Genomic DNA, 26,523 nt, shown 5'->3' with positions numbered 1-26,523 from the left:
AAAATAAAAAATAAAAAAACATAGTGACCTTTTCTTAGAACAGGGACTTAAATTAAGTAAAGGGAATTTTGCAGGATGTTGGACCTTTAAAATCAGTGTCAGGCTACCACATTGAAAATGCAAACAATCCTGATTGACGCTTGTTGCTGTTTTCATTGTTCTGAAGCCGTCACGCATGACAGGAAAACACACCGCTGAGAAAGTTTATCCTTCTTTTACAGGCGACAATGTTGACGTGTGTCTTGATCCTTTTTTTTTTTTTTCTCCCCCTCTTGTCTCGGTTGAGTCCGTGTGTGTGTGACATCATAATGGGACTGGCTCCCCCTTGACTGGGGTGGAGAGCCTCCTCCACTAGGAGGAGGAGTAGGACGGAGGGACTCAGTCACCGGCAGACACGGAGCTGAGCGCAGGGCCACCTCCGCTCAGCGCGCACCACGCCCCGGGGACACGGACCACTTGGATCCCCATCAGCAGCACCAGCAGCACCAACTCCAGCACCAGCACCAGCACCAGCACCAGCACCAGCACCAAACATGCGTCCGAACTTGTGATTACGGAGATGTGACGCGGAGCTCGAATGTTGCCGACATGAAGTTTGGAAAGAGCATCTGTGTGCTCAACGTGGGGGGAACCCGCTACGCCTTCACCCGGGAGGTGATCCGGGATTTCCCTCTCCGGCGCGTCAGCCGCCTCCATGCCTGCGCCACCGAGAAAGAGGTGCTGGAACTGTGCGACGACTACGACCGGGACCGCAACGAGTTCTTCTTCGACCGACACGCGCAGGCGTTCGTCTTCATCATGTTGTACGTGCGCTCCGGCAAACTCCGCTTCGTGCCCGGCGAATGTGAGCTCTCCTTCTACGCCGAGATGCTCTACTGGGGGCTGGAGAGCGCGCACTTGGACTCGTGCTGCCAGAAGCGCCTGGATGACAGGATGTCCGAGATGGGGCTGGACGTGTCCGAGGAGGACGGCCGAGTTTTGGACGACCGGGTCCAGAGCCCAGACGAGCCGGTGCAGGTGGCTCCTCTCGCGGGTCCCGCCAAATGGTTGGAGAAGCTCCGCAAAGCCTTCGAGGAGCCCAACTCGTCGGTCGGGGCGCAGCTGCTGGCGTCGGTGTCCGTCATGTTCGTGATCGTCTCCATGGTCATGCTGTGCGCCAGCACCCTGCCAGACTGGGACACCGCCAAGAGGAAGACGGTGGAGGAGCACAAGTAGGCGCAAAATAAAATACAATGAATTAATAGAAGCGAGTCCTACGCGTGTATTACTCACGTATAAGTACTCTTTTATTTGAAATTAGATTATTTTGTTCAAAAGTAGCCATGTTGTGACATTAACATTACGAATGTGAACGATACGCAAATACAAAGGAGATATTGCTCAGTGAAAACCATTTGCCATTAATCATTGTCAAAATATTGGACCATTTTGGTCGGCTCAGTTCTTTCGAGCTCTTCCCATCCAATGTGTCACCCAAAAGGCTGAAACCTTTTTTGTTTTGTTTTGTTTTGTTTTTTTGCTTTTTTTTGTTTTTCCTTTATTAGCTTGTTAGACTGATTATAAATAAAATCAATGCCAAGCGGGATTCTTGTCCGCTGGGATGTTGTGTTTGTGTTAGGTGACAGGATGGCCCTTCATTACAACACAGGGGTCCTCACATGTCAACCGTGTTCCCAAAGAGGACTGGTCAATATATCTACCAAAAGCAGAGCGCTAATTCTATTATCGAACGTCCATCTTCATCAGCCTCCTCCTACACCTCCTTCACCTCCTCTTCCTCCCATTGATGTGAAAAACCATTATTGACTCAAAGACATCTGATTAATGTCATGTTCTTAATATTGCAGAGGATAATGAGATCATTGAAGGGGCTTAACGGAAGAATCATGTGATAATGCCACTTAGCCAAGCTCACCTTCTGTCTGGGTTTATCATTTATTGGACGAGGAGACCCTTTTACTTCCAGACCGTGTCTGCCACAGGTGGCATTTTATTCTGTTCTAGAAAATGTTGTTGTTGTTGTTGTTTGATTTTAAAGTGCAGTTTCCCCATGCATGACAGATTGAAGGGCTTTTCTGTTACCTGAAGTGCTCCAGTATCAAATCAGTCATATTAAACTTTTCTTTTAGTCCAGATGAAACTGCCCCTAGTGGAGCTGCTCTGGTGGAGCTGTACTGGTTGAGTTGCACTAACGGAGAACTGCACCGGTGCAGACCCACCTGGGGCCGTTTCGTCTAGCTTTAAAGTCTAGTCTGATCTCATAGTGAAGCACTCCGGGAAACAGAAAAAAACATTCTCACCTTCAGTTTCATAAACATTTCGGTTTTCAGTACGTGATAAAGTATAAATCTACACGCTGGCCATTTAAGAATGATGGTTTTGGTTTTTGTGAAGGACTCGCATTTGTCTTTCGTCAAAACTCTTACCCAATCAGTCTCCTGCTCTTTGCAAATCGTCACCATTTTGGTCCCTGCTCGGCACACTTGGAACCCCAACAGAGCAGGGACCAAAATGGTGACGATTGAACCAGTGGAAACGACCACAAACCGACCCTGGCTGAGCCAAGCCGAGCCAAGGTATGCTTGTGGAAACATTCCCTAAGATAGCTGCACTGGAGGAGCTGCACTGGTGGAGCTGCACTGGTGGAGCTGCACTGGTGGAGCGCTCCAGTGTGGTGCCGACTGTGTAGATGCAGTGATGTTTCCCCGGGGCTCTGGGCTATTTTCCCGTCCTGCCCGCTCTGGCTGTTGTGAGCGAGCACTGCCTCTCTCACTATAATTTGGTTTGATTGCCTTCGTTGCGCTAATCAATGCGCTAATCATGTGCTCTGCTTCTGTCACTCTCTTTCTCTCTCTCTCTCTCCCTCACTCTCTGTTTGAGTGTTAATGGTCTCACTGCCTTGTCCTGGTAGTTTTCTTCTCGTCCTGCTTCATCCTGTTCCAGTTTACTGGGTTTACGTCTCGATTGCATCAGATGTCATAAATATTTGATTTAAAGTAACATATCTCATCTTCTTCACACACTTCCTATCAACACTTTATATCTGTCTCTAGCTCCACCTCAGCTACTGTATTTCCTGGTTGCTCAATGTCCAACACCCTCCTCCCCCTCTGCAGGATCGTGGAGGCCGTTTGCATTGGCTGGTTCACGGCCGAGTGCATTTTGCGCTTCCTGGTGGCCAGGAACAAGTGGGACTTCCTCCGCAAGCCGCTCAACATCATCGACGTGATCGCCATCTCGCCTTACTACGTCACCATGGCACTGGCCCGGGCAGGGATGCCGGGTGCCAGCCTGGGAGCGGCCGGTGTGATCCTGCGCGTCCTGAGGATGATGCGCGTGTTCTGGCTGATGAAGCTGGCCAGGCACTTCCTGGGCCTGCAGACTCTGGGCCTGACGCTCACGCGCTGCTACCGGGAGATGGTGATGCTGATGGTGTTTGTCTGCGTCGCCATGGCGATATACAGCGCCCTGGCCCAGCTGCTGGAGCACGGACTGGACCTGGGAGTGCAGAACCCGGACTATGCCACCATTCCCGCCGCCGCCTGGTGGGTCATCATCTCCATGACGACGGTGGGATACGGGGACGTGTACCCCGTCACGGTGGGGGGCCGGCTTCTGGGCGGGATGTGCGTGGTGAGCGGGATCGTCCTCCTGGCGCTGCCCATCACCTTCATCTACCACAGCTTCGTGCAGTGCTACCACGAACTGAAGCTGCGCTCTGCCAGATGCGCACGCAGCCTGTCGTCAGAGATACTGCAATGAACCAGTTTTGTTGGCGTTTATTTTTTCCTACCCGGCAGTCCAGCCAACTTTGAGCAAAGCAGCGCAGCCGCTCATCAGCACAAAGCATGGATCAACTTTCCTACCTGTCCTGCTTCTGCGCCGCACCTGATTTTTGTTTGCCATCTCAATTATCCAACCAGCATGCTCTTGTTTGAGCAGATGAATAGACACACAAACGATTATTTATTTAAACACACACTGTCGCTGTCAATCCAGTTTCAGTTGTGGCCCCTGTTTACACTGTATCCCCATGGTTACGGTGGTGGATCGGGTTCTTTATGTGCTGCGGTGTGTCAGAGTGTGCTGCTGGTTTATTTACCCGGCCTATAATTTGATCTAAGCTTCGCACCCAGATGGTCCGAGCTACACAAGATTGATGTGTGACCTAGATGCATCCTGTTAAACCTGTGAAACACAGGAAGGAAGGGAGGGAGGGAACAAGTGGGTGCTTGGCTTTGCATGTGGGAGGGGCCGGAGTCCAAGGATAATGGAATATGGTCAGCAAGGACTGCGAGGCGGCCGATGAATAAGGGGCGAGAGTTGTGACAGGAGGAGTGGAGTGTGAAACGGAGGGTGACAGATTGCGGCACCAAAAAAAAAAAAAATAATAGATAAAAGAAATGACAGCGGCGACACAATGTGGAGCAGCTCAGCGGGAACGAAGGGACACGGCGTCGACGGCATCTCCGCTCATGAGTGAGTGAATGAATGAATGAATGGCATTTTGTGTTCCTGCGTCTCCAAGGCAACCTCATCCTTCAACATGTCAATCATGAAGTGGTTTGATTTGTGTGCAAATGGGCACGCACACTCGCCTCGGCAGCCTCCTGGTGGCATTTCTCCACTGCCGTCTTTATAGAATTTGAAAGGTGAGGAAAAAAATAGCGCTATGACGGAGATCATGGTTGTGACATGCATGATTCAGACGTGTTTGTCTGTCAGCGTGCCATGAAGAAGACACGTGATCCAAAGAAACAAGTCCACACCTCTCCCACACACAACAGTCTTTCTGTGCATTTCTCCTCCTCTTGTTCCTGTTGCAAACACACACACACACGCACTCACACAGCGGATGAGTTTCCGTTAGCGCTAAAATTTAAGTATTTATTATTTGTCTGACTGTTTTGTTTGTGTTTGTGTCCACATTTGTCACTGCCTCCTCATGAGCTGCACAGTCTTTTACTTCAGTTTGTGTTCTAGAAGGTGCGTATCTCAGTATCTCTGTTGTCATGTTATCACTGTGATTGTTCTATATTGTACATACAGTCATTAAAAAAATAAATGGTGATCCGTTCTCGATCTGGCCTGCTGTATTATTAGCTGTGTCGCCCCCAGACGGGTGGATTTTTGGCCCAGTCTAATTAAAACCATCAGTCAAAGCGTTTTTTTCATCAGTAGACGGTGGACCTGTCGCTCATGTGATCAATGTGTGAGCTTTTAGAATAAAATTACTCGCAGCAAAATGTATTTTGAATTATTTATCATGAATGAAACTGCACCGCAAAAGTGATTAAACTTTAATGCATTATTGAAAAATGTTTAAGAAAAAAAGAAAAAAAAAAAGAAACCTGGAGCCTTACATCTGGAGCTGATGACAACCCAACAAATGCAACACAGGAGTATGAGAAACACTCGAGCCTGTATGCAAGGAACCTCATCAGGGTGATAAAAAGGTGACTAGCTATTATGCTGGCAGTTGGCAAGATGCTGTTAATAAAGGAAAATCGTTGAGTGGGGTTTCGCAGCTGCAACTTATTGTATATCATTCTAAATTGGCCCACTGTTTTCGTTTGATGTTTCATATAACCCTGTGTACACAGTAGTCAGCAGGAGCCATCAGAGAAGAAGTGGGAAACCCTAGATGTTTCAATGAGGTGCTTCCAGTTTTGAACACTGTGGCACCTTGAGAAGAGACGTGATGGTGTTTTTTTTTTTTTTTTTGTAGTGCCTGAGAAACTGATTCTGGCAAACTGCCTGGTGTGATTCATCTTGAGGGGGCTGCAATTTTTCAACAAGTTTCAGGAAAATCCCTGTCATAGAAAAAGTGGTGCACAGAGCGACTCTGTAGAATATATTTGCTTTTGGGAAGTTTTGCGGCCTTTGTGTGACTCTCAGTATCGATTTTTTTTTTCATAGGTTTTGGTCTGATTATGTTGCTGCTCATTCCCAGATGAAGAAGGAACAGGTCACGAGTGCAGGGCTTATAGAGCCAATCCTTCAGAAAATAAAAACAAAAAAACTGAATTAAGTTAATGTTTACTCTTACCTTGCTCTGTCTTTCGGGATGCAGGTGCTGTAATGCACAATTGTGGATCCATTACTTTGTAATGTCACAGAGGGCACTGATAGCTTTACCAGGGTGGTGACAACATCCTTAGACAAGTGTTGGTTTCGTTCCCTTAGGCGCATCATGGTTGCCTTGCATCATGGTTCTGCGCTTTCCAACCAAGCATCACTCTTTCCAAGAAGCTACAGGGAAGGAAGCCAACATTTTCACAGGAGGATACTGTTGTCTGATGTATTGAAATTATCCTTAATGCAAGACCATTTCACTCAAGTCAGGGATTTAAAAAAACAACAACTTCTGACTCAAATTATAACGTCAGACCTTGATTGTAACTTTACATGCAGGATAATGTGAGGATTCATGTAATGAAGCATGGGGCTTGGTTGTCCTTGTGGTCCAACAAAAGAAATAAACCTTTTACACTCAAAAGAAAGAAAAGAAGAAAAAAAAGTTTCTAATCAGATACCAGATTAAACACCAGTGGCAGGTTTAGTCTGTGATTCCCACCAGGACATCGATTCTAACAAAGTACAATTAAAAAAAAAAAAAAAAAAAAAAAAATGTCACCAAACACCCTCTTTTTTCAGGACATTTCATGTTTTCATGTCCTGTTTTCCTATGTAAAGTTGAAATGTCTTTTAAATGAAAAAATATATATTTTCTATCCATACAGAAAAGTTCTACTTTAAACATATCTGTAAGTACACTTTAAGTGTCATTTGAGTATCTAATTGCCGGACCAAGCGTCCTGGTTGTCGGTTATCAAAACATTGTCACCCTAAAATAAACGTAGATGCAGTATTAGGCTATGTGGCCGTTGAGCGACCTAACGGACATTTTACACCGGCAGCGTTGGGGCAGCCCGTCACAACGTCATTCTCCCTCGACTGCAACGGTAGCAAAGCCCTCAATTTGTCGATCGTGTGCAAGAAGACACCTTTTCCCCGTCCTTCAGGACTAAAATGTACTACAAATTCAGCGGGATCACACAAAAGCTGGCGGGATCGGCTCCCGCCGCCGCCTACAACCCTCAGGTAGGACCGGGTCGATGTCTGCGGTTGAAATATCCACTCGTTATCCGCCGGGATGACCTTCATGTCGTAATGTGTTTCAGCGCATTTCCGTAGCTGCCGAAGCGGGTCTACCCAGATTCCCGCAGTGTTGTTGTTCTCCCCTAGATGTATTTTGGTGTTTGTTTCGCCACCTTTAGCGAATCTTTGTCCATTTAGATAATGTCTCGGCTTTCACCTTTATCAAATAAGCTGGCCGATTGTTAGAAGACTTATCGGGCCATAATATAGGAGCCCTGGCCCTTTTTTGAAAATGCTAATTCCTGCCGCCACTAACAGGCTTATCACAGAAATGTCACCGGACCTTTTAGTCTGAAAGGTTATTCTCTGTGTTTGGGTTTCGGCTCTTTGCTCGACTTTACAGCTCTTTTCGAAATTCAATGGCGGCTCGGAGCATCTGGCAGGAGTGACCTTTATCCCTCCCAGCCCCCTTGTTGTCCTGGCGTCACTTGTCTCATTGTTTTCTTGATAATCATTTGTACCAGCGAATCACTATGTAGCTTGCACTGCTGTTGTTTGGGCCAAGAGGGGAAACGTTACCGGGCAGAAGTGATATAACTAAGATAGTGAAGCTTTCCGGTATACTTAGAGCCTAAATCTGAGCCTATTAATATTTAATGCCTCAGTTTACATCATGAGTGTGTTTTAGGTTTGTTTGGAATTCGTTATTAAGAGTTTAATACGACTTGACTAGCTGCTGCTCAGATGTCCAAATTAGCTTTTCAGCAGAGGGAGGAACAGATCCAGGCCGATGTCTTTTGACTGCAAAATAGACACTATACTATTTTGAGGTCTCACACTGGAAAAGCAGCTGCAAATGGGTATTAAAAGCCAACCTGTGGTGTGCATTAGTCTTGTGTTAACAGTGATATACAGTATCTGTCCCCCACGGTCATGTGATCTTAGCTCAACCTCTCCTCCAAGCAAAATGTGTGGAGGCACGTTCATCAAACCAGTCACAATTAACACCTACTCCTCCTAATCAGCATTTTGACTGTCACTCCTTAGCGTGTGGAGCTGACTGTGCTTCACACTCTTTACTGTAAAAATAATAAGATAAAAAAAAAAAGTTTCCTTCAGCTGAAGGTTGTTTTTTTTTTTTTTTTTTTTTTTTTAAAAGCAGATAAAAAATAATCTGCCATCAGTGCCTCCACATCTTCTTATGTCACGTTGAATTCCCCACCTCCCACACTCTCTGCCTCCACTCACCCTACCAAGGTAACGGCTCCCGAAGCCATTTCCAAATGGAAAGGTTGGTGAGAAGATTCTTCCAACTGAGAAGAGGAGGAAGGAGAGGAGGAGGAGGAGGAGGTGGAGGAGCCAAGACTTTATCAGTTTACATCTGACTGAAAGATCAAACGCAGTTAAAATGCAGTAAGACAGAATAAACTGTCAAAATATTTTTTTTCTCCAGTTGTGTGACTCATTAATTTGCCCATATATATTTTAATTATGCGGTCAGGCTTCATTAGAGAAGAAAGCCTCATAAACAGGGGGCTGTTTATGGTGCTTAGCTGGAGCAGCTCTTCAGTAATTCAGACACACACCTCCAAGTGGAGGCTTGAGAGGTGAATGGTGAGGTGGTCGGCGTGCCGAGATAATCACCTGTGTGTGTGTGTGTGTGTGTGTGTGTGTGTGTGTGTGTGTGTGTGTGTGTGTGTGTGTGTGTGTGTGTGTGTGTGTGTGTGTGTGTGTGTGTGCACGTGATGTTCCAGTGTTTTGCAGACCTTTGTGAGGATCTTAATGAGTGTTTATTTTCGCCTCCTTTGTCTGAGTCGTGACATGGAGCCTCTGTTTGAAGGGTGTCTGTGCTGCTGAACCTCACAACTTTTCATTCTGCAGCAGCGATACGTGCTATTGATATTCCAAAGGCACAGAATGTCCCTGAACACTGATCATCCTCCTTCGTTCGGGGTCAGATTTGGCCAGTTCTCTTATCTCAGCTCCTCGATATTCTCCAGACGTGTCCACAATTATTTAACTGCAGCAGGAATAAAATATTTGAGACCCAGCACAGTGTTTGCCAGAGCTCACCAGCTGGGCGATTTGGCCAATGTTCTCGTCTTTGTGCAGCTTTAACCCTTCGTAAAAGGAAGCCACTTTTATCCCTCAAATTTCAATTTTCTCATTTGGTCTTCGGGGAAAAAGAAGTCTGCCAAAGTTTCTGGGAGCTTCAAGTGATGGAGCCCGATCACATTAGGAAGTCAAATGTGCCCCCGGTGGTTTCAGCCAACAACAGTTAAAAGTTAACTTTTTATGAAAAAAAAAAAAATGTCTGAGACGTTTACGAAGAGCTAATCACGGTCTCCCATCTGCTGAGTAGATCTGTGTGCTGTGCCTCACTGTAATCCATGCTGTTTTGTCCTTTCAGGGGCTGAGACCCGGCGTCCCCACAGAGGCCCCGGCCATGGTGTTTGCCTCGCCCACCAAGATGGTGTCGGAGGCAGGACCCACAGTGGAGTACCTGGGACCCAACAAAGTTCCCGACCTGCAGAAGTTATTCCAGGTACCTGAGAGGAGATAATAATAATAATAATAATAATAATAATAATAATAATAATAACAGTAATAGTAACAATAATAATACATTTTATTTGGATAGCACTTTTCAAGAATTCAGACATTTTGCAGCTAAAATACAGATACAAATACAACTAAATACAAAGATCAGGATGAGGTGAAATGCTGAAGGATCTGATAAAGGAAATCAGACAAAGCAGTTTCAGTTGATTAGTTTTAGATAATGATCATTTATGGCACTGTTGGTGAAAGAATGAGAGACCCTGATCTCAGGCAGACTAATCAGAAACACAATTAAAAAATAAAAAAACATTAGAATGTCGTGTTTTTCACACTGCCGAAGAGACTTTGGCCTTCAAGTCAGCCTTGTCACACTGCTCTTCTGTGCTTTATATTTGAATTGAGAAAAGTTTTTTTGAACAAAGTAAAGTAGACTTTTCACTTTAGCAAAATTTGGAGCAAGACTGACTAATGAATTTTTCTGTTTAAAGAAATGTGATGGTAATGGTAAGATGGTCTATTTTTGAAATGGTCTATTAATCAACATATTGATGAATAAAAACTAAACAATTTTTCCTCCCGTCCCCTCCTGACTTGTCTTCCCTCAGGTGGCCGATGGCGTCCCTGTCCACCTGAAGCGGGGCTACCCAGACAAACTATTGTACCGCACCACCATGGCTCTCACTGTAGGGGGCGCTCTCTACTGTCTGGTGGCTCTTTACATGGCAGCCCAGCCCAGAAAGTGACCAAAAACAAACAAAACACTTGCTGCTCTTTGTCGACCCGCTTTCTAAAACGCCACCTTGGACTCCGAGTTTCGATTTCAACAGTCAGAAAATGACTTTCAGATCAATGATGTAACATAATAGAAATGATGTGTCTTCTCTGTCAAAAGATGTTTAAGTTAATAAATTTTAAATGGGGAAAAACTTGAAAGTTCTTTTAGCTTTTTGATTTTGTTTTCCTCTCTCTCGAGTTGACTTCTACAACCTTTTCTCCGCCAGCAGCACAGGAAGTTTCTTTTCCTGGAACCTGAACCTTTTTGTGAGGTGGAATGGAAATAAATGAGGTTTCTCGACACCCGGGGGTGGGGGAGCACATGGATGGAGGTGTTGAGCTCCACTCGCCATAATTGTGCCAGAGATCTGTGGGGAATGTGACAATAATTATGCCCCGGGAAGTTAATTGCAGGCCATTTTCTTTCATGATGGAAGCATGCTGAGTTCCTTTGAAGGTCCCGTAATTCCCCTCACCAGTGTTCTCCGACAAAGTGTCTCTGTAAACTGACACTTGCCTTAATTTCGCCGCTTGCTCCTCGTTCAGTCAATCAAATCAATCAACTTTTATATATTAATATATATATACTGTATATATAAAGCGACAAATCACATCCAAAGGCATCTCAAAGTGTTTTGCTCAACCAGAGAGAAAACCAACACATCCCAACTGAGCAGCACGAGTCCACAGTGACAACGAGGAAAAACTCCCCAGTTGGAAGAAACCTAGGGCAGACCCCGTCCCTGGTGGCCGCGCCATCTGCTTGGAATCGTTAGGGGGAAAAGAAAATTCCAAAAAATAAAGAGACAGAAGGAGACAGACAGGCCAGACTGGGTTGCAGTCGAAACATTCGAGTGTGTGTATAATAATGATTATATACACACATTTATATATACATATATATGTTTACACATATATATAGATATATAGATATATATACAGTCAGCCAAAAATTATGTATAAATACAACAGGAAAAGAAAAACTTGTATGAATATTTAATTTGTATAAGTACTTCTATGCATATGAATACCTGTAGAAGCCAAAGGTAACTTGCATGAATCATGTGATGAATTTGGTATTGAAATATTTATGCAAGTTTTTCTTTTTCTGACGTGTGTATACATTATTTTTGGCTGACTCTATATATGGATCTATACAGTTGATGGCAAAATGAATAGCTCTGGAATGATGGAACATTTTCCCAAAATCCTTCCCAATTATTTAAGCATTAATAAAATTTTCTATCATCAAACGTTCACTAGTATTATTTAGTATTTTCACTTTTAGGCTTGATTTGTGTCAAATATAGTGAAAAATGGGGTGTTCAAAAATATTAGTCCACATGATGGAGTGGTCATTAATATATCCCCCAATGTAAATTTTTGCTTTCAAAACACACCTAATTAACCGATCAGCTTTCAAACCACACTTGTGCAGTCCATTGGCTCCATAACAACATGACAACAAAATTATGTTGACATTTTGAGGGACAATATGCAGAAATCTGCTCGTAGCTTCGCCAAATATGTAGTCGCTGGCTATTTCAACAAGGCAATAACCCAACGCATACATCGAGATTAGTCCAACAATTCCTGAAGGATACCAAAACCAAGGTCCTCGAGTGGACCACACAAAGTCCAGACCTCAATCAGATTGACAATCTGTGGCGGGTGTTCAAAGTGAATGCCCAAAAACGCAATTTGGAATGAATCATTTTTTTTAAATGGAATAATGGCCCAAAAAGTGGACACTGTTGACTATTAATGGCAACGTCTCATTTTTGCCCTGTCTTGTTTTAACCCACTGTATCAATAAAATATCTTTATCAAACTTGTGGACAGTTTGTCTTTGTTAATTTGGAAGCAAATACACCATAAACACTCGGCAACGTTCCTTTCCTGAGAGAAATCAAGAATTTGTCTAATTTCACAAGGGGGGGGGGTAATCATTTTGGCCTCAACTAAAGATATTACATTAGTTATAGGAGGAAGCTGTAAACAGAGGGCTAAACGTGCTGCCTTCTGCAGATGTAGAGAGGTCGTTGGATGATTGATGCATAGCTGCTCCATTGGAGACCAGGATGTAAAAATATGGATCTGAAGATAGAAAAAAGTAGCGAAATCTGGTAACATGTCAGAGGCGGTTCATTTCCCCGTCAACAGTTCCAGCTTGGCTGGCGGCACTCACAGCAGGGACCAAGTCCAGCCGAGCCGCAGATGCTCATGCATGCAATCGTGCGTATGGATCGGTGCTGTGTCACGTCTCTCAGCTGTGAAGAGGTGAGAAAATAGAAGCAAGACTGCACGTGTCTTCTCCAACAAGCTCTCCACCGAGGATGTGGATCTGCTGCTGCTGCTGCTGCTGCTCATTTTGGCCCGAGCTCCATCTCCTGCACTGCTGACACGTGTGTGTGTGTGTGTGTGTGTGTGTGTGTGTGTGTGTGTGTGTGTGTGTGTGGGATCTGGTTCCACGCCAAAATGCTTCACAGCGACTTGACGGACAGACGGAGGGGGCAGAAGATCTGAATGACTCGTAGCATTTTTCTCTCACTCCCTTGTGGTTCCGACTTCTGCTTTTCTTTACTCAACACTATTATTTAGGATTATTTACGATTTATTATTTAAGATTTTATTCACATTATTATGGTCACCATTAGTACTGAATCCCTGGCTACTATCTTCAGATGGTTTTAATTTTAATTATGTAGAAAACAGGCATAGTGGTAATTCTGAATATGCTTCTGAAACATTCTTTCTTTATTTCATCATTATTTATATCTTTTTTTTCTTTTGCCTATTGAAGATCAGTTCTGTGAAATTATTTCTAGCAATTGTACAAATAAATAAACAAGCCTCTAAGAAAAAACTAAAGTTTAAGTATGAAAATATGTATTTTTTAATATCTAATAATAATATCTTAAATATACATATATATATGTATATACGTGTAGAAATTCCCTTCAACTGTGCACACACTGTGTGTTTTCGCTCTTTTTCCTCGACCCCAGCAATCGAGGAAGAGACCACGTGCAGCAGGTTCGATGAGCTCACCTGTACCTGATTGTGTGGCCGTTGCATTGATCACCCACACACACACACATACACACACGCATTAGGGGTTGCCGATGGAGACACAACAGGTGGCGTTTGGCTGATTGAAGCCAGACCTCGGCTCGGCGCTCAGTGTCATCACGAGGAGAGCTCAGCCAATCACTGTCATCAGAGAGCACACACAGCAGCAAACACTGTGGTGTTTGTGCACAATTAATCATCCACTATACTGGGTTTCTATCTATCTATCTATCTATCTATCTATCTATCTATCTATCTATCTGCATGGTTGCCTAAAATGGTGGGCTGAAAACCGGGTAAAGAAAAGAACCTGTTTTGATTCAATCTGATCTATTTTGATTTTCCAGAGTGCCTATTTGGAGGACAAGTGCAGCAATGCAGGAAACGCTCAGGAAGCAATCAGCGAGTTTATTTATGGCCGCAAAATGTGTGATACTATCCAGGCCATGTAGGCGGAGACTCCTGCCCTCAATCAGTCATCCATGTCTCACATCTGCAACTGGACTGAAAGAAGTAAATACATTTTTTTAAAACGCAAAGACTCCAGAGACGTGTTGATCAGGAAGGATTTACATAAGAGCGTCTTTATCTCTAAAGACTCAAAGTTTCAAAGCGTCTCGGCTTCGGTGCAGCACAGTTTATTCGCGCCAGTGTTTGGCCATAAATCAAACTGCTGGCTGTGAAACAACAACAAACAAACAATCTCTCCAAACATCTGTTTTCTGCTTTTGCCAGATAGGAAGTCAGGGAGTGGGTCCCAAGTCACGTGATTCAATTCTGCACACTTAATTATTTGAGCGCTTTTATTTCGTAGCCTTATCACATTAAAAAAAAAAAAAAGGCTGTAAAAATTCTGGGTTCTGAAGCTTCTGTGCGTGAATTTATTGTATTTTTTTCAAATTACATGAAAACACAGAAGCAAATTAACAAAGCAAAGACATTGTCCAATAGACCGGTGATAGAATAAGTAAAAATAATAAAATAAATTAAAACAAAATGGCAAAATGATGTAAAGTGAGGTAAGACGCAAAGTTCATTTGAGAATAAGTAAGTAAATATCAGTGATAATTAATAACAACAACTGCGATCGCAATAATAATAGTTTGTCATTTATTTAATTGTTTATTGTTAATAGTTTGTCTGCTTCATTGAGACTGTGTGTGTGTGTGTGTGTGTGTGTGTGTGTGTGTGTACCATTTTGGTCAATTATGATGAGCTTGTATCTGTTTCTATTTCCTCATTATTTCAACATCAACTTGTCCGCATGGCTCTTTTTCCCAACACACCAGCAGCTTCCAGTTGCAAAACCTTGACTTTATTTCCCCGTCCACCAGGGCGGCGCTGCTCTCACAGCACTGACTCTCTTCCAAACCATCAGAAGCTGAGTGACCAGCCGAGCTCAGTGCTCTGTGTGTTTACAAAAGAGGCAAGCGAACCTTGACCCACTCACTGCTAATCCTACAGCAATCTGCAATACCAAGGCGAGCCGAGCCGAGCTGAGCCGAGCCGGCCAGGTTCCCTTTGCCTTAATGCGCCGCCACTGGTTGGAATTGACGGCGTTGCCGTGGAAACACGGCTCAGGGAACCAGGGCGGATAACTTTGAGGGTTTATAACATCGTCTTTATTATTACAGCTCCGCGTGCAAGGCCCTCAGCGCCGGTCGCACAATGGCGTTTATTAACTTCTGAACTGAATCGCATCTGACAAAACTGAAGGTCGATTCATTAGGAGCTCTCTAGTGGTGCAGTGATTTCTCCCTCTGAGATTACCCTGCTTTTCGCCTATGACAGCCATTAAATAAACAAAGGTCGTCTGTTCTCCACAAGGAAACGGCTATGGGATTTTTTTTGTGGGCTGTGAATGAAATTTCTCCTTCCCCAGGCCTTTATGAGAACTCATGTCTGGACCTCACCTGTAATCTGGAGCCACCTGCCATCCAGAGGAGATGGACGAGCCTCATCACCAGCACCTGGTGCCTCCACCGTGTGTCTCTGGATGAGCTGAAGACAGTCACTCTTCACCATCCTGCTCCTCATCTCACTACCTACCGACTGCGACTCAAACATTTAATTGATTCATTTTATTTCATTTATATTTGTATACATATTTATATCTATATAATGAAAGTTTGCGCCTCACTCTGGCTTGTCTGCCAATCTCTATTTTAATTAATATGTAAAGATTGTTTGCCAGAATGTGTAAAATAAAGCGTATTCAAAAGTCTATCTATCTATCTATCTATCTATCTATCTATATATCTATCTATATATCTATCTATCTCTTCTTCACCCTCCAGAGGTGGGGTCGGCTCTGGGTGTGATATTGGATGTTTGGACTCCTCCAACGTCATGTTCTGCTTCACTGTGTGCACCACTCATCTGTTGCGTCTGTAGAGAATAGAAAGCCCTTGGGAGGCAAATTGTTTTTGCGAACCCGGGCTTTTTCGAGTAAAATTGGACTGATTGATATTGATATTGTGTTGCACTTTAAAAAAAAAAAGAAAAAAAAAAAAAAAGGGAAAGACAAATGCATAAAATGAGTGAAGCAGTGTTGAACACGGCTGGGATTCATTACTCAGTCTCATCTCTCTCTTCTCATTATTGATTTGATTCACATCCGCACTACCAGTTGAAGGAGTCGTGGGAACATCGTGATGTGACAAACACTCGCAGGGATGTCGAGATAATATTCCAGCAGATCAAAGTGGCGCAACGGGCTCAGATCGTCATGTGACGATCCGCCTCCCCGTTACATTTTTCTCCGCGACCTTTTTCGCAGGACGCTGGTGGCTGACGACGACAGAAAAATTGATTTGCTCGTGACCTCCAGGTTCATTGCTTCCCTTCGTCATTATTGCGCGCTTGTAAAACGCGTGTCCACGCACACCTGCTCAGCGTGTCGCAGATTAATTTAGATTAATTCCCCTCAGAGTGGCGTGGCGAGGCCTCACGCTTCAGCCTCCCTAAACAAATGTGTTCGACAGCGAGCATCTTGAATAACATGTTTACCACTCAGCAACACAGCAACTGATAATGAAGAGCACACTGGGGGTTTGTGTGTGTGTGTGTGTGTGTGTGTTGGGGGGATCTTGAGAACAGGGAGGTTGAGAAGAAAACACAGGAAGTAGGTGGTGGTGATGGTGGTGGGGGTGAGGGGGTGAGAGCAGGGAATGTTGAGAGTGTGAGCAGGAGGATGGGTGTGACTGAAGTGAAAATCACTTTCTCGCCACCTTCACCCTCCAGCGGCTCATCATGGATGGATGCATGAGGAAGAAGCTGCTTCCTGTGCCGAGATATTTTAAGGGTCAAACGAATGGATTTGATCTGAGCTGCTTGTGCATTAAACCTGTTTGAAAACCCTGAGCACCTGACAATGATGATAATTCAGCCTTTTGTTCCTACAGCATCGTATTCCATCGTAACACTGGTCACAGAGCCCAGCAGAGAAAGTGGTACAGTGTGAATTCAGCTCTCTGGAGATTAAAAACTGTTTTTCTATGTTCAATCAATCCTTCATTCATTTGTTAATGCATTCATTCATTCATTCATTCATTCATTCATTCATTCATTCATTTTCTATCTCTGCCCCGTCTTGCACTCAAGAGCCAGTCCCAGCTGTCTATTTTGGGGGAGGCGGGGCTTCACCTTGGACAAGTTGCCGGTTCATCGCAGGGCCAAATTGAAGGACAAACAACCATTTTCACTCACACCCACACCAACAATTTAGAGTTGTCAATTCACATGCATATTTTTGGACTCAAACCCACAACCTCCCTGCTGTGAGGTGCCAGTGCTGACCACTGCACTGCCATGTTGCCCCCTTTTCTTTTTTAAATCAATTATTATATCCAACTTATTTCCTGTCACGTTCCATTGGAAAATCAATTACTTATTTCGTGATTTGTTACGTGTATTTTTATTTTTTCCAAAACGGATTTAGTTTCCATTCATTTGTGACATAGAGTCTGACACAAACACTGTTCTTACTGCAGCATCCACGCTGACACAGATGCTGTTCACAAGCTGATAGCAGCTTTTTGTTCCTGGGTCAGGCTGTAGCTCCGCCTCTTTCTCCTCAGAGGATGCTGATTGGCCCGGCCGTGTCCTGATGAGACTGAAAACAATTCAAACGGAAGCCTTTCAATTGCGACATGTCGAGTTTTTGTAAGATAAAAAACCTTTCATGATGAAAATGAGGCTGTTCTGACCGTCCTGCAACAGTGCCTCACCTTTGACCTGATTTAATAAATTGACACCTGTTGTCAAATTCTACAACGTTCAGTGGGTTTTTTATTTTATTTTAATTTTCTCATTAATCAGGCGTGATGTGACTTGGTGAGGGCTGATGCAGCTGGAGGTAATAACTGTGAAACCGGACCTCAAATCTGCTTCACGGGCTGTCAAACCGAGACGGCTGCTGAGCTGTTGAGCAGAGCCGCCGCGGCTGCTGCTGCTGCTGCTGCTGCCAATTAAACCAATGCTAATCTTGAAAATGGAAGGAAAAAAATATATTGATTAAGGTTGATTTGATCAGAGGTGGTGGCCTCACAAAGAGGACGACATCCCCACACTCATATAATCAATACGAGCACGGACTGGGAGTCGGGGAGTGGTGATAGCAGGAGTCCAGGCCACCCTGGTAGGGCACGGCCGAGTGGAAGGCTATCCAGGGATCAGGAGGCAAAAATACCCCTGAATAACCCCCCTCCCCACCTCGATCCCGAGTGATGCTCAGGGAGGAGGAGTGAGGCAGCCTGACAGGAACTGGAACAGCAGCAGCAGCTGGAGGAGGAGGAGGAGGAGGAGTGAAAAGAGGAGGAGGGTGACGGACGGCTCTCCTCACAATAGCCTTCCATAGCAGCCACAGGAAGAAAATAATGAATAAATGAAGTTGCCTGAGATTGGCTGCAGGGGGGTGGAGGTGGGGGGTCATTTGCAAAAAGCAGCAGCAGCAGCAGCTTTTCATGCAGGCGCTGAGCTAATGGCCCGTCTGTTTGTTTCTCAGGAGAGAAGAGCTCATGTGTAATCGAGTGCATGAACAAAAGCACCGAGTGCATCGATCGCACATGCAAGAAGATCTCGTGGGAGAGAAAAGGGAAAAGAAAAAAGGAAAGAAAAAAAAAGGAAGCCCGAACCTGGAATACTTGATAATCACATTACACCTCCGATGGCCTTTTGTCAATCCTCTTGACTTGGGAGGTGAAATTGGCTGGAATCGCATCCTCCACAGGGCCGAGGTGGGAAATTAAAAAGCAGACGCAAGGCGCACGGGTCACGGTGGTAACGGCAGGAGGTCAGCGTGGATTTCATCAGGCGCGGCTGCACACAGAGGCTCCCTGAGCACTGTTGTTGGCCAGAGCTCCTCACTCTCGTCATTCCTTATTTCAGTCGCTCAGGGTTGAGCGAAGGGGAGGAGGGAAAATCCAACTGATCTGAGTGATGAAGAAGATTTGGATTCTGATGTTGTATTACGCATCAAACTGGCCCTATCTGAGCACAAGGCTGCCTGAGGCCCGATTCGTGTGTCTTATTGCAGACAGCAATAGTTGCCATGCTTTGCGTTCTTGTGCAGCACTTGTTTTATCTGTTCCGTGGGTATAAGAACGAAATTCGGGGAACAAGCTTTCAGCTTTGCCGCCCCCACGGCATGGAATAAACTACAGTCGAAACTGAAACTCTCGGAATTGATCCCACTTGGAGGCTTTCTGCACTATCCTGAAAGACAGACTAGTTCAGACTGTTAATCAGTCCCTGTCTTTTAAATCCTGGATTTGTTAGTTTGTGGAGGTGCAGCTCCCGCACTCCATATCTTGATTCAAGATTCAATCCATGATTGGAGATTCGAGATCTTTTGTTGTCTTTATACAAGCGTAACGGAATCTTGATGAGTCTCTCAATTTTCACACCGAAAGAAAAAAGCGCCTGCACAAAAGCTGCTGCTGCTGCTTTTTGAGCCAATCTCAGGCAACATTATTTATTCACTATTTCTTCCCTCTCAGCCGCACACGATTCAGCCTTGAGGACCCCCCCACATTCTACACACCTCGTCAATACAAGCCTAACTACTCACATGATGGAAGGGCAGGTGATGGAAGTGCCCACAGAGGTTCGTCAGAGAAACGACTCCCATGGGTTTCGCCCTATTAGCATAATCAACACCTTTTAGGCCCACCTCCAACCTCCTCCTGGTGGTGAGATACATGGGACTCACCAACTGAAGAAGCCTTTCAAATGAGAGGTGAAACGTTTTAATGTCGCTTTCCCACTGAAATTAGCAGGTTGACACAAGTTTGTTTTTTCTTTAAATGCAGGTCGACCCGCTAACTATCGGCATTTGGCCCCTTTCCCACTGACCAAAACCAGCGGGGTCTGAACCCCCGCAGCCTCGCAGCCTCCACTGTCTTGCCAAAAGAGATCCTGATCTCAGTGGGTTTCATCTGGTTAAATAAAGAATAAAACATTTCTCTGCTGTTTTCCAGGCGGTTAGACTGTATATGTCCTGGCAAAGAAACCTTCATGGAGGAGATTCGCTGCTCAACCGCAGACACTCGTTCCAAGAGTCCAGACCGTCTGCAAACACCTTCCCTTGGCTCACCTCCTGCTTCCAGTCCGCTGTGAAAGGAAGGGATCCAGACAGGTGGGAGGGCCAGGAGGGAAATGAATGTCTCTCAAAAACTAAAAGCCAATCAATATGGAGGCCCAAGGAAGTTGAAAGGTGTAATGAGAGCAGGAGCACCAGCAGAAGGTGGGGGGAGGGGGGGGCAGGGCCGTCAGAAGAGTGGTGATTGCTTAAAAAGGAACAGCATTCATCAGCCCTCTGCTCAGTGTGTGTGTGTTGAATTTCTAAATGTCTGCCTTTTCATTATGATGTCTAGCATTTTTTTTTCAAAAGCACAAAGTCATTACATAAATTATGTAATGACAAATAAAATATCACATACAACGAAACAAAAACCCTGCTGACATCCCTTTAACAATGTCTGCCGAACCTCTCCCTTCGGAACAAATTCTTAAACAGAAAAATGCATGCCAAATGCTCACCATAACGCAAGAGCACCACCTACAGGTTTGTCTTGTCAAAAAAGCAAAAGGGACCAAATTAAGCAGAATTGATTGTCGAGTTTCACCATTAGTGCCTCTGTGCTGCCAGTGAACTCATCCTTCACTTCCTTTGCCTGCTCCATTTTAGCATGTGCTAACGACAGTTCTGGTGGGGACTGGGCGGGGGGACACTGCAACTGACACAACTGAGTTATTAAAGTAAAATAAAAATGTAAGAGTGGGGTAAATGTAGCACTTTTGAACCACAAAAAAAAAGAACAGAAAAAGTGATTCAATTATAAAAGAATCGGGAGCAGTATGTGAATTAACTGGTAAAACTTTTTTTTTTATTCTTGCAAAAAAAAAATCTTCAGGGTCCTTTTCAGTCGTTGTACAAAATAAAGTTGTTTATTACAGAAGATAGATAGATCATAAAACTATCCCCCCCCTACAGGTAGCAAACACAGTTGCAGCTATCAATAAATAATACACAAACTGAGGTCGGCCGAACACACAAAAACACCCCTGGGGTCACATTCACATAGGCATTTTTCAGTTCATCACTTGGACTTGTACGTGAGCTGCTTGCGGTGGTAGTGGATCCACACTGGAGCGGCAACAAGCCCTGTCAGGAATCCAATCATAGCACCCAGACTGCAGGAAACAGGCCACACCTGCAGAAAAGCGCAAGTGTTATATAAATGACACAAGAAAAACATATACCAATCTACACATTGTCTGACTGAGTTTTACTGCTTCTCTATCCAGTGGAAGCAATTTGAACTCACTGAAATATTTACAACACAAATTTAAAAAAAAAAAAACTGTGCTTATCATTGGCATTGGTACTCATTGTTCTGGCATTTCAGCTCACAGACCAAAAGCTAGAGGTTACAGGTGAAAAAGCCAGGGTGTGTTCTGACCTGCCACGGTCTGTCCCAGTCCAGAGGTATCGGGAAGGCTCCCACCCAGGCTCCCACCACCGTGCACGCCACTGTGATCTGCAGGCAGGTGTCCCACACCGACATGGCTCTGAAAACAAGAGATGGAGTAGAGCACTCAGCAGCGGCGGATTGGAGACACACTTAGATCATGTGACAGGGGCATAGCGGGCAGGGGAAGATGAGAGCGAGGGATGGCGTACCCATGGCGACTGAACACCCGGATCCAGGCCTGGACATTAGGACCCAGGACGCAGAGACACCGCAGGGTGGTGAGGGAGGTCAACAGTATGGCCAGAGAGAACGTCTCCAAGGCTGACCTGCAGCACAGGAGATGGGTTATTATGCAGTTCTGGTGATATGATGTAAAAGCAGAAAAAACATTTTTACAGAAGCTGAACAAAAGTCAGACAGAAACTCTTTGTGTTTACCAACAATGAGGAGTGGCTCAGCCATTTCCCAATCAGTAAAATTGTACATATATTGCAGAATATTATTCTGCAGGACAACTTTCAGACAGTTATGCTTCTCCTGTCAGAGTTGTAAACTCTGGAAGTCACTGCCATCAGAAATACAATCCACCTTAGAGATTAAGATGTTTATCACCAGAACTAAAACCTGGTTAAATATAGTGCATACCGTATGGGAGAGTGAGTGAATGTTTAATATCACATAAATACAATATTGGATTATTGAATTGTATGTCATGGTATTTACATTCATTCATCTTCGATACCCGCTTATTCCTATTCAGGGTCACGGGGTCTGCTGGAGCCTATCCCAGCTGTCTTAGGGCGAAGGCAGGGTGACACCCTGGACAAGTCGCCAGTTCATCGCAGGGCCACATAGAAACAGACAACCATTCACACTCACATGCACACCTACGGACAATTTTAGAGTTTTCAATTGACCTCACATGCATGTTTTTGGACTGTGGGAGGAAGCCAGAGAACCCGGAGAGAACCCACACAGACACAGGGAGAACATGCAAACTCCACACAGAAAGGTCCCAGGCCCGGAATCGAACCCACGACCTTCTTGATGTGAGGCGGCAGCACTAATCACTGCGCCACTGTGTCGCCTGGTATTTACAAAGGATGTATATTTTATATTGTACTGCAACATTGTGGAAAAGCCCAAACAACTGGACTGGAGTTAAGCAATAGCATTAGCTATAAACTGTCAATATAATACATCAGCTGCAAGCAAGTAACTGTGTTTGAGCTATTGTGGTCGCTACCACTCACTCTATCAGCGGAGCTCCGTACAGGACCACCACAGAGTGGAAGAACAGGCAGGACAGGAAGAAGTAGAGACAGGATCGGAACAACCGGGAGAGCTGCACAAAACAAAAAAATTTGTTTGACACAGCTGAGGCAGATGAAACAAATTCATCTAGGAATTTAAAATAGAATAATAATAACAATAACAATAATAATAATAATAATAATAATAATAATAATAATAATAATAATAACAGCAATAATAACACTAATATAAATATTTTAAGTATTAGATAAATAAACTTGGTGTAGAAAGGTTAGGTTGAACTGAAGGAGCATTTCGGATGTTGAACGTTGAAGCCACTTCAGTCACCACAACTAAACCCTCCTACACTAAGATGATCTGGACGACCGAGAACCTTCACAGACATTTAAATAAAATTAAAAAAAAAGTAAATCCTGCAAGACCCCCAATGATATATTATGTTTGGAAACCTCCATAAAGGTCATGACCTTAGGAATATGAACTGTCATTTGAGTATATAAGAAAAAAGACAATTCTACCCTAAACTATTGAATATGAACGATTTTATGACAAAAAAATACATATAATTCTAATATATAGTTTGGTTATTAACGGCCCTGGTGGCCCTGGCAGCACCTTGTATCCCAGACTGTGCTTCTTGGCGGGTGGTGTGACACCGAGCAGCCAGAAGACGGCGACACTGACGGCGGTCACGGCTCCGGACACCGAGTAGAGCCACAGCAGGTGAGTTCCGTACACCGAGAACCCGGACACGAACACCGCCGGCAGGACGGTCGCCATGAACACCGAGGCGGCGATGATGGCGTGCGTGGACGCCATGGCTCTGATTTCATGGTCCCACATTATAACGGCTGTGTGTAGCTCCAACAATACAATTTAAATATGGAGGGGGAAATAAACGATGAAAACACAAAATATTAAAAATAGTTAAGATGTGTTCGCAGGTGCACCGAGAGCGCTACGCTACGTCCATGGCAGTTTGTCCTGAGCCGTCTTCCGTAAACATGGAGTGAAATTGACTTCCGCTTACATGACGCAATACAAGTTCGCTGTTTTTTCCTCTAAACGTCAGTGCTGCCGACGGCTCGAGTCTTATCTCCTTGGATGGAAACCGTTAGATTGAACAAATCAAAGTCGATAGGGAGAACCTTTGAACAACTCCTTACGTCAAAGTAAAAATACCACAGAGCGCATGCTATTATTTTGAAGCGCATGTCTGGCGAAGAGAGAGCCTGGCGTTTTACCTACGTCATCGTACTTCCTGTAAAGGTCCGTGGTGTTAGCCAATAAGCTTTAACCCTATAAATTCTCCAGCGACACAGCTGGCTACGTCACGGGAAACCGGAAGTTTACAAATATTAACTTCGCCACAACCGTTCAAGCTTCGTCGCTGCATTTTGTTTGCTTACCATTCAAACGCCATTTAAAAAAACACACAGCGGGACGATGGTTTGTGACAAATGTACGTATGACACTATTTAAATGTATTATACTTTCATTTTTAAGCCAATACTCAATAATAGCGTAACCTAGGCTATTTCGCTTTAGTTAATGCTGGCCTGTGTTGTAAGAATGACGTTCACGTTTATGTTTACAACATTACAGGCGAGAAGAAGCTGGGCAAAGTCATCACGCCTGATACCTGGAAGACCGGAGCACGGAATACAACAGGTGAGCTAAAATAAACAATGGATTTGTCGGATTAAGGTGACCTGATTAAGCGAAAATGTCAACATTGACACTCTGACGCGAAACTACTGACAAAATTGGTTGTAAAAAGACTTTAAATGTCTTCATACCGTTACGAAATGGTCAAATCGTTGTTGTTTTGAAAATCAGCAAACGGAAGACGTCTTGTTTTCACATCATGACTTGAGTGGCGGGGGTTTGTTTTGTGTTTTTTAATACGTGCGTTTTTAAATTAAGTTTTTCAGAGATAGAGGAGGCGTGTTTTAATAAATCTAGAGTGAGGGGTGTGTGTAGACACGGCGTACTTTCCGGCTTCCGCCTGGCAATTTCATCCCCAATGGTCCCAGGCAAACAATGCGTGATTTTCTGGATGAGAACTTCGCGGTTGGCCTGATCTGCGCACGGCCTAAAAGGGTTTATTGTATTTTGACAGAGAGGAAGATGGCAGAGATCGGTTCCGGTCAATAACGTTCCCATCTTGTGACGTTTCTCCGCTTCACCAGAAATTTGCCGTGTATTAAAAAAATTAGTTTATCCAGAAGGGTGATCCGCATGTGACACTGTTTTCTGTCCGCTTCCCCTGCACTCATGGGTCACGGGTGGGGGTGGGGGTGGGGTGGGTGTATCCCAGCTGTCCTTGGGTGAAGTTCAGGTGGATCAGTCGCCAGTTTATCGCAGGGCTGACCCACCGACAGTTTACAGGTCCCTGTTCGCCTCTTGTGAGAGGCACACTTTTTGAACCTGCGACCTTCTTGCCCTGAAGAAAGAAAATGTCGTTATAAAATGTTATCCGTGTCCATTAATCGGGAAACCTATATTGATATGCGACTGTCAGCCTCCGAGCGGAGGATTTCTCCATTGCATTGTATTTATCTTGAGTCATGTGGTTATTGAACACATTGCATTATATATCATATCACATTGCATTTAATTATCCTTAGTGTGGTCCAGATCTGGTTTGTATTCTTTTTATTTGTGTAATAACATTTTTTGATACTGTTTTACACCTATGGTTTAATGTTGCTGTGCCAAGACATGGGTGTTAATAGGAATTCCTTCCTCTCCTGTCTCTCAGAGGGCGGTGGACGCAAGCTAAATGAAAACAAGCTGCTGACCTCCAAGAAAGCCAGGTGAGTTTAAAAGTGTGACAAAATTAAAATGCATACTGTGGTGAAGACAAAGAAATAATAATTGTCACTTGATGTTTAGCTGCATGAATACATAGAAAGAATTTAAACACTTGTCTTTGATTTTTCACATGCATGTTTGGGATGACATTACAGTTAGCAGTTAGCATGGCTAAAAATACCACTTGTACATAAGTACTTTTGACATCGTTCCCCCAGATTTGACCCCTACAGCAAGACGGGCTTTGACATCTGCAGGATCTGCAAGAGCTCCGTACATCAGGCTGGATCCCACTACTGCCAGGGCTGTGCGTACAAGAAAGGTAATTACTGATCATATGACTTTTATGTTGTGAGAAAACGACTCTTAGAATAAGCAGTACAGCTGGAGCTGTGTGCTATTTTCTGACCCACTAGGCTTCTTAATTGCAAAGAAATAAAACTGAAACGTTGAGTTGCTCATATCACTCCTCTCTGTCTCTTGTGTTTACTCCAGGAATATGTGCAATGTGTGGGAAAAAAATGTTGGACACCAAAAACTACAAGCAGACGTCTGTGTGACACTGTCGATCAGAAGAGGAAAATAAATCTCAACCAGCTTCGTCATATTTTCAGCATGTGCCACCTTCGTGTCTGGTCTCATTAGCAGATACAATTCAACCAGTTATGAACATCTGTGTGGTTTCCCTTTTATTCTCTAATACATATTACTACTACCACAATTTCAATGAAGACGAATCGGTTGTTTCATAAACCCACTCATCCTGTTTTCACTTCAGGATTCCAGATTTTGTTTGTTAATTTTAATTCATAAATTTAAGACCGAACATTTGTTGTTGTCTGCTTTTTTTGTTTGTTTTTTTTTGTCTTTTTTAATTCTGTGTTCAATATTTCACATAATGTATTTGTGAGTGAAATAAACGATTGAATGTGAGGACATCAGATTA

General features: G+C 44.2%; 4 protein-coding genes across 4 annotated transcripts; 3 read left to right on the top strand and 1 right to left on the bottom strand.

Moving 5' to 3' along the window:
- Positions 1-324: 324 nt before the first annotated feature.
- Positions 325-5,235, top strand: kcng3 (potassium voltage-gated channel, subfamily G, member 3). Its single transcript, XM_076033487.1, has 2 exons — positions 325-1,211; positions 3,117-5,235. Exons 1-2 carry the CDS (start codon positions 589-591, stop codon positions 3,760-3,762), a joined length of 1,269 nt encoding a protein of 422 aa, XP_075889602.1. The 5' UTR covers positions 325-588; the 3' UTR covers positions 3,763-5,235.
- Positions 5,236-6,944: 1,709 nt separating this feature from the next.
- cox7a2l (cytochrome c oxidase subunit 7A2 like) lies at positions 6,945-10,589 on the top strand. The gene is made up of 3 exons (XM_076033486.1): positions 6,945-7,104; positions 9,512-9,646; positions 10,269-10,589. The coding sequence occupies exons 1-3, from the start codon at positions 7,033-7,035 to the stop codon at positions 10,404-10,406; spliced, it is 345 nt and encodes a 114-aa protein (XP_075889601.1). The 5' UTR covers positions 6,945-7,032; the 3' UTR covers positions 10,407-10,589.
- A 10,282-nt stretch (positions 10,590-20,871) lies between these two features.
- On the bottom strand, positions 20,872-24,021 carry pigf (phosphatidylinositol glycan anchor biosynthesis, class F). The gene is made up of 5 exons (XM_076033484.1): positions 23,376-24,021; positions 22,739-22,830; positions 21,695-21,811; positions 21,474-21,582; positions 20,872-21,224 (listed from the first exon to the last, which is right to left on the bottom strand). Exons 1-5 carry the CDS (start codon positions 23,601-23,603, stop codon positions 21,111-21,113), a joined length of 660 nt encoding a protein of 219 aa, XP_075889599.1. The 5' UTR covers positions 23,604-24,021; the 3' UTR covers positions 20,872-21,110.
- Positions 24,022-24,082: 61 nt separating this feature from the next.
- cript (cysteine-rich PDZ-binding protein) lies at positions 24,083-26,513 on the top strand. Its single transcript, XM_076033485.1, has 5 exons — positions 24,083-24,222; positions 24,366-24,431; positions 25,525-25,579; positions 25,796-25,899; positions 26,073-26,513. The coding sequence occupies exons 1-5, from the start codon at positions 24,207-24,209 to the stop codon at positions 26,135-26,137; spliced, it is 306 nt and encodes a 101-aa protein (XP_075889600.1). The 5' UTR covers positions 24,083-24,206; the 3' UTR covers positions 26,138-26,513.
- Positions 26,514-26,523: the final 10 nt, after the last annotated feature.

This window comes from Nelusetta ayraudi, unplaced genomic scaffold, assembly GCF_046127955.1.
Source record: "Nelusetta ayraudi isolate G7.1 ecotype Tasmania unplaced genomic scaffold, CSIRO-AGI_Nayr_v1 ptg000042l, whole genome shotgun sequence".
NCBI classification, from domain to species: Eukaryota; Metazoa; Chordata; class Actinopteri; order Tetraodontiformes; family Monacanthidae; genus Nelusetta; species Nelusetta ayraudi.
This window is presented reverse-complemented; position numbering and strand designations above follow the sequence as displayed.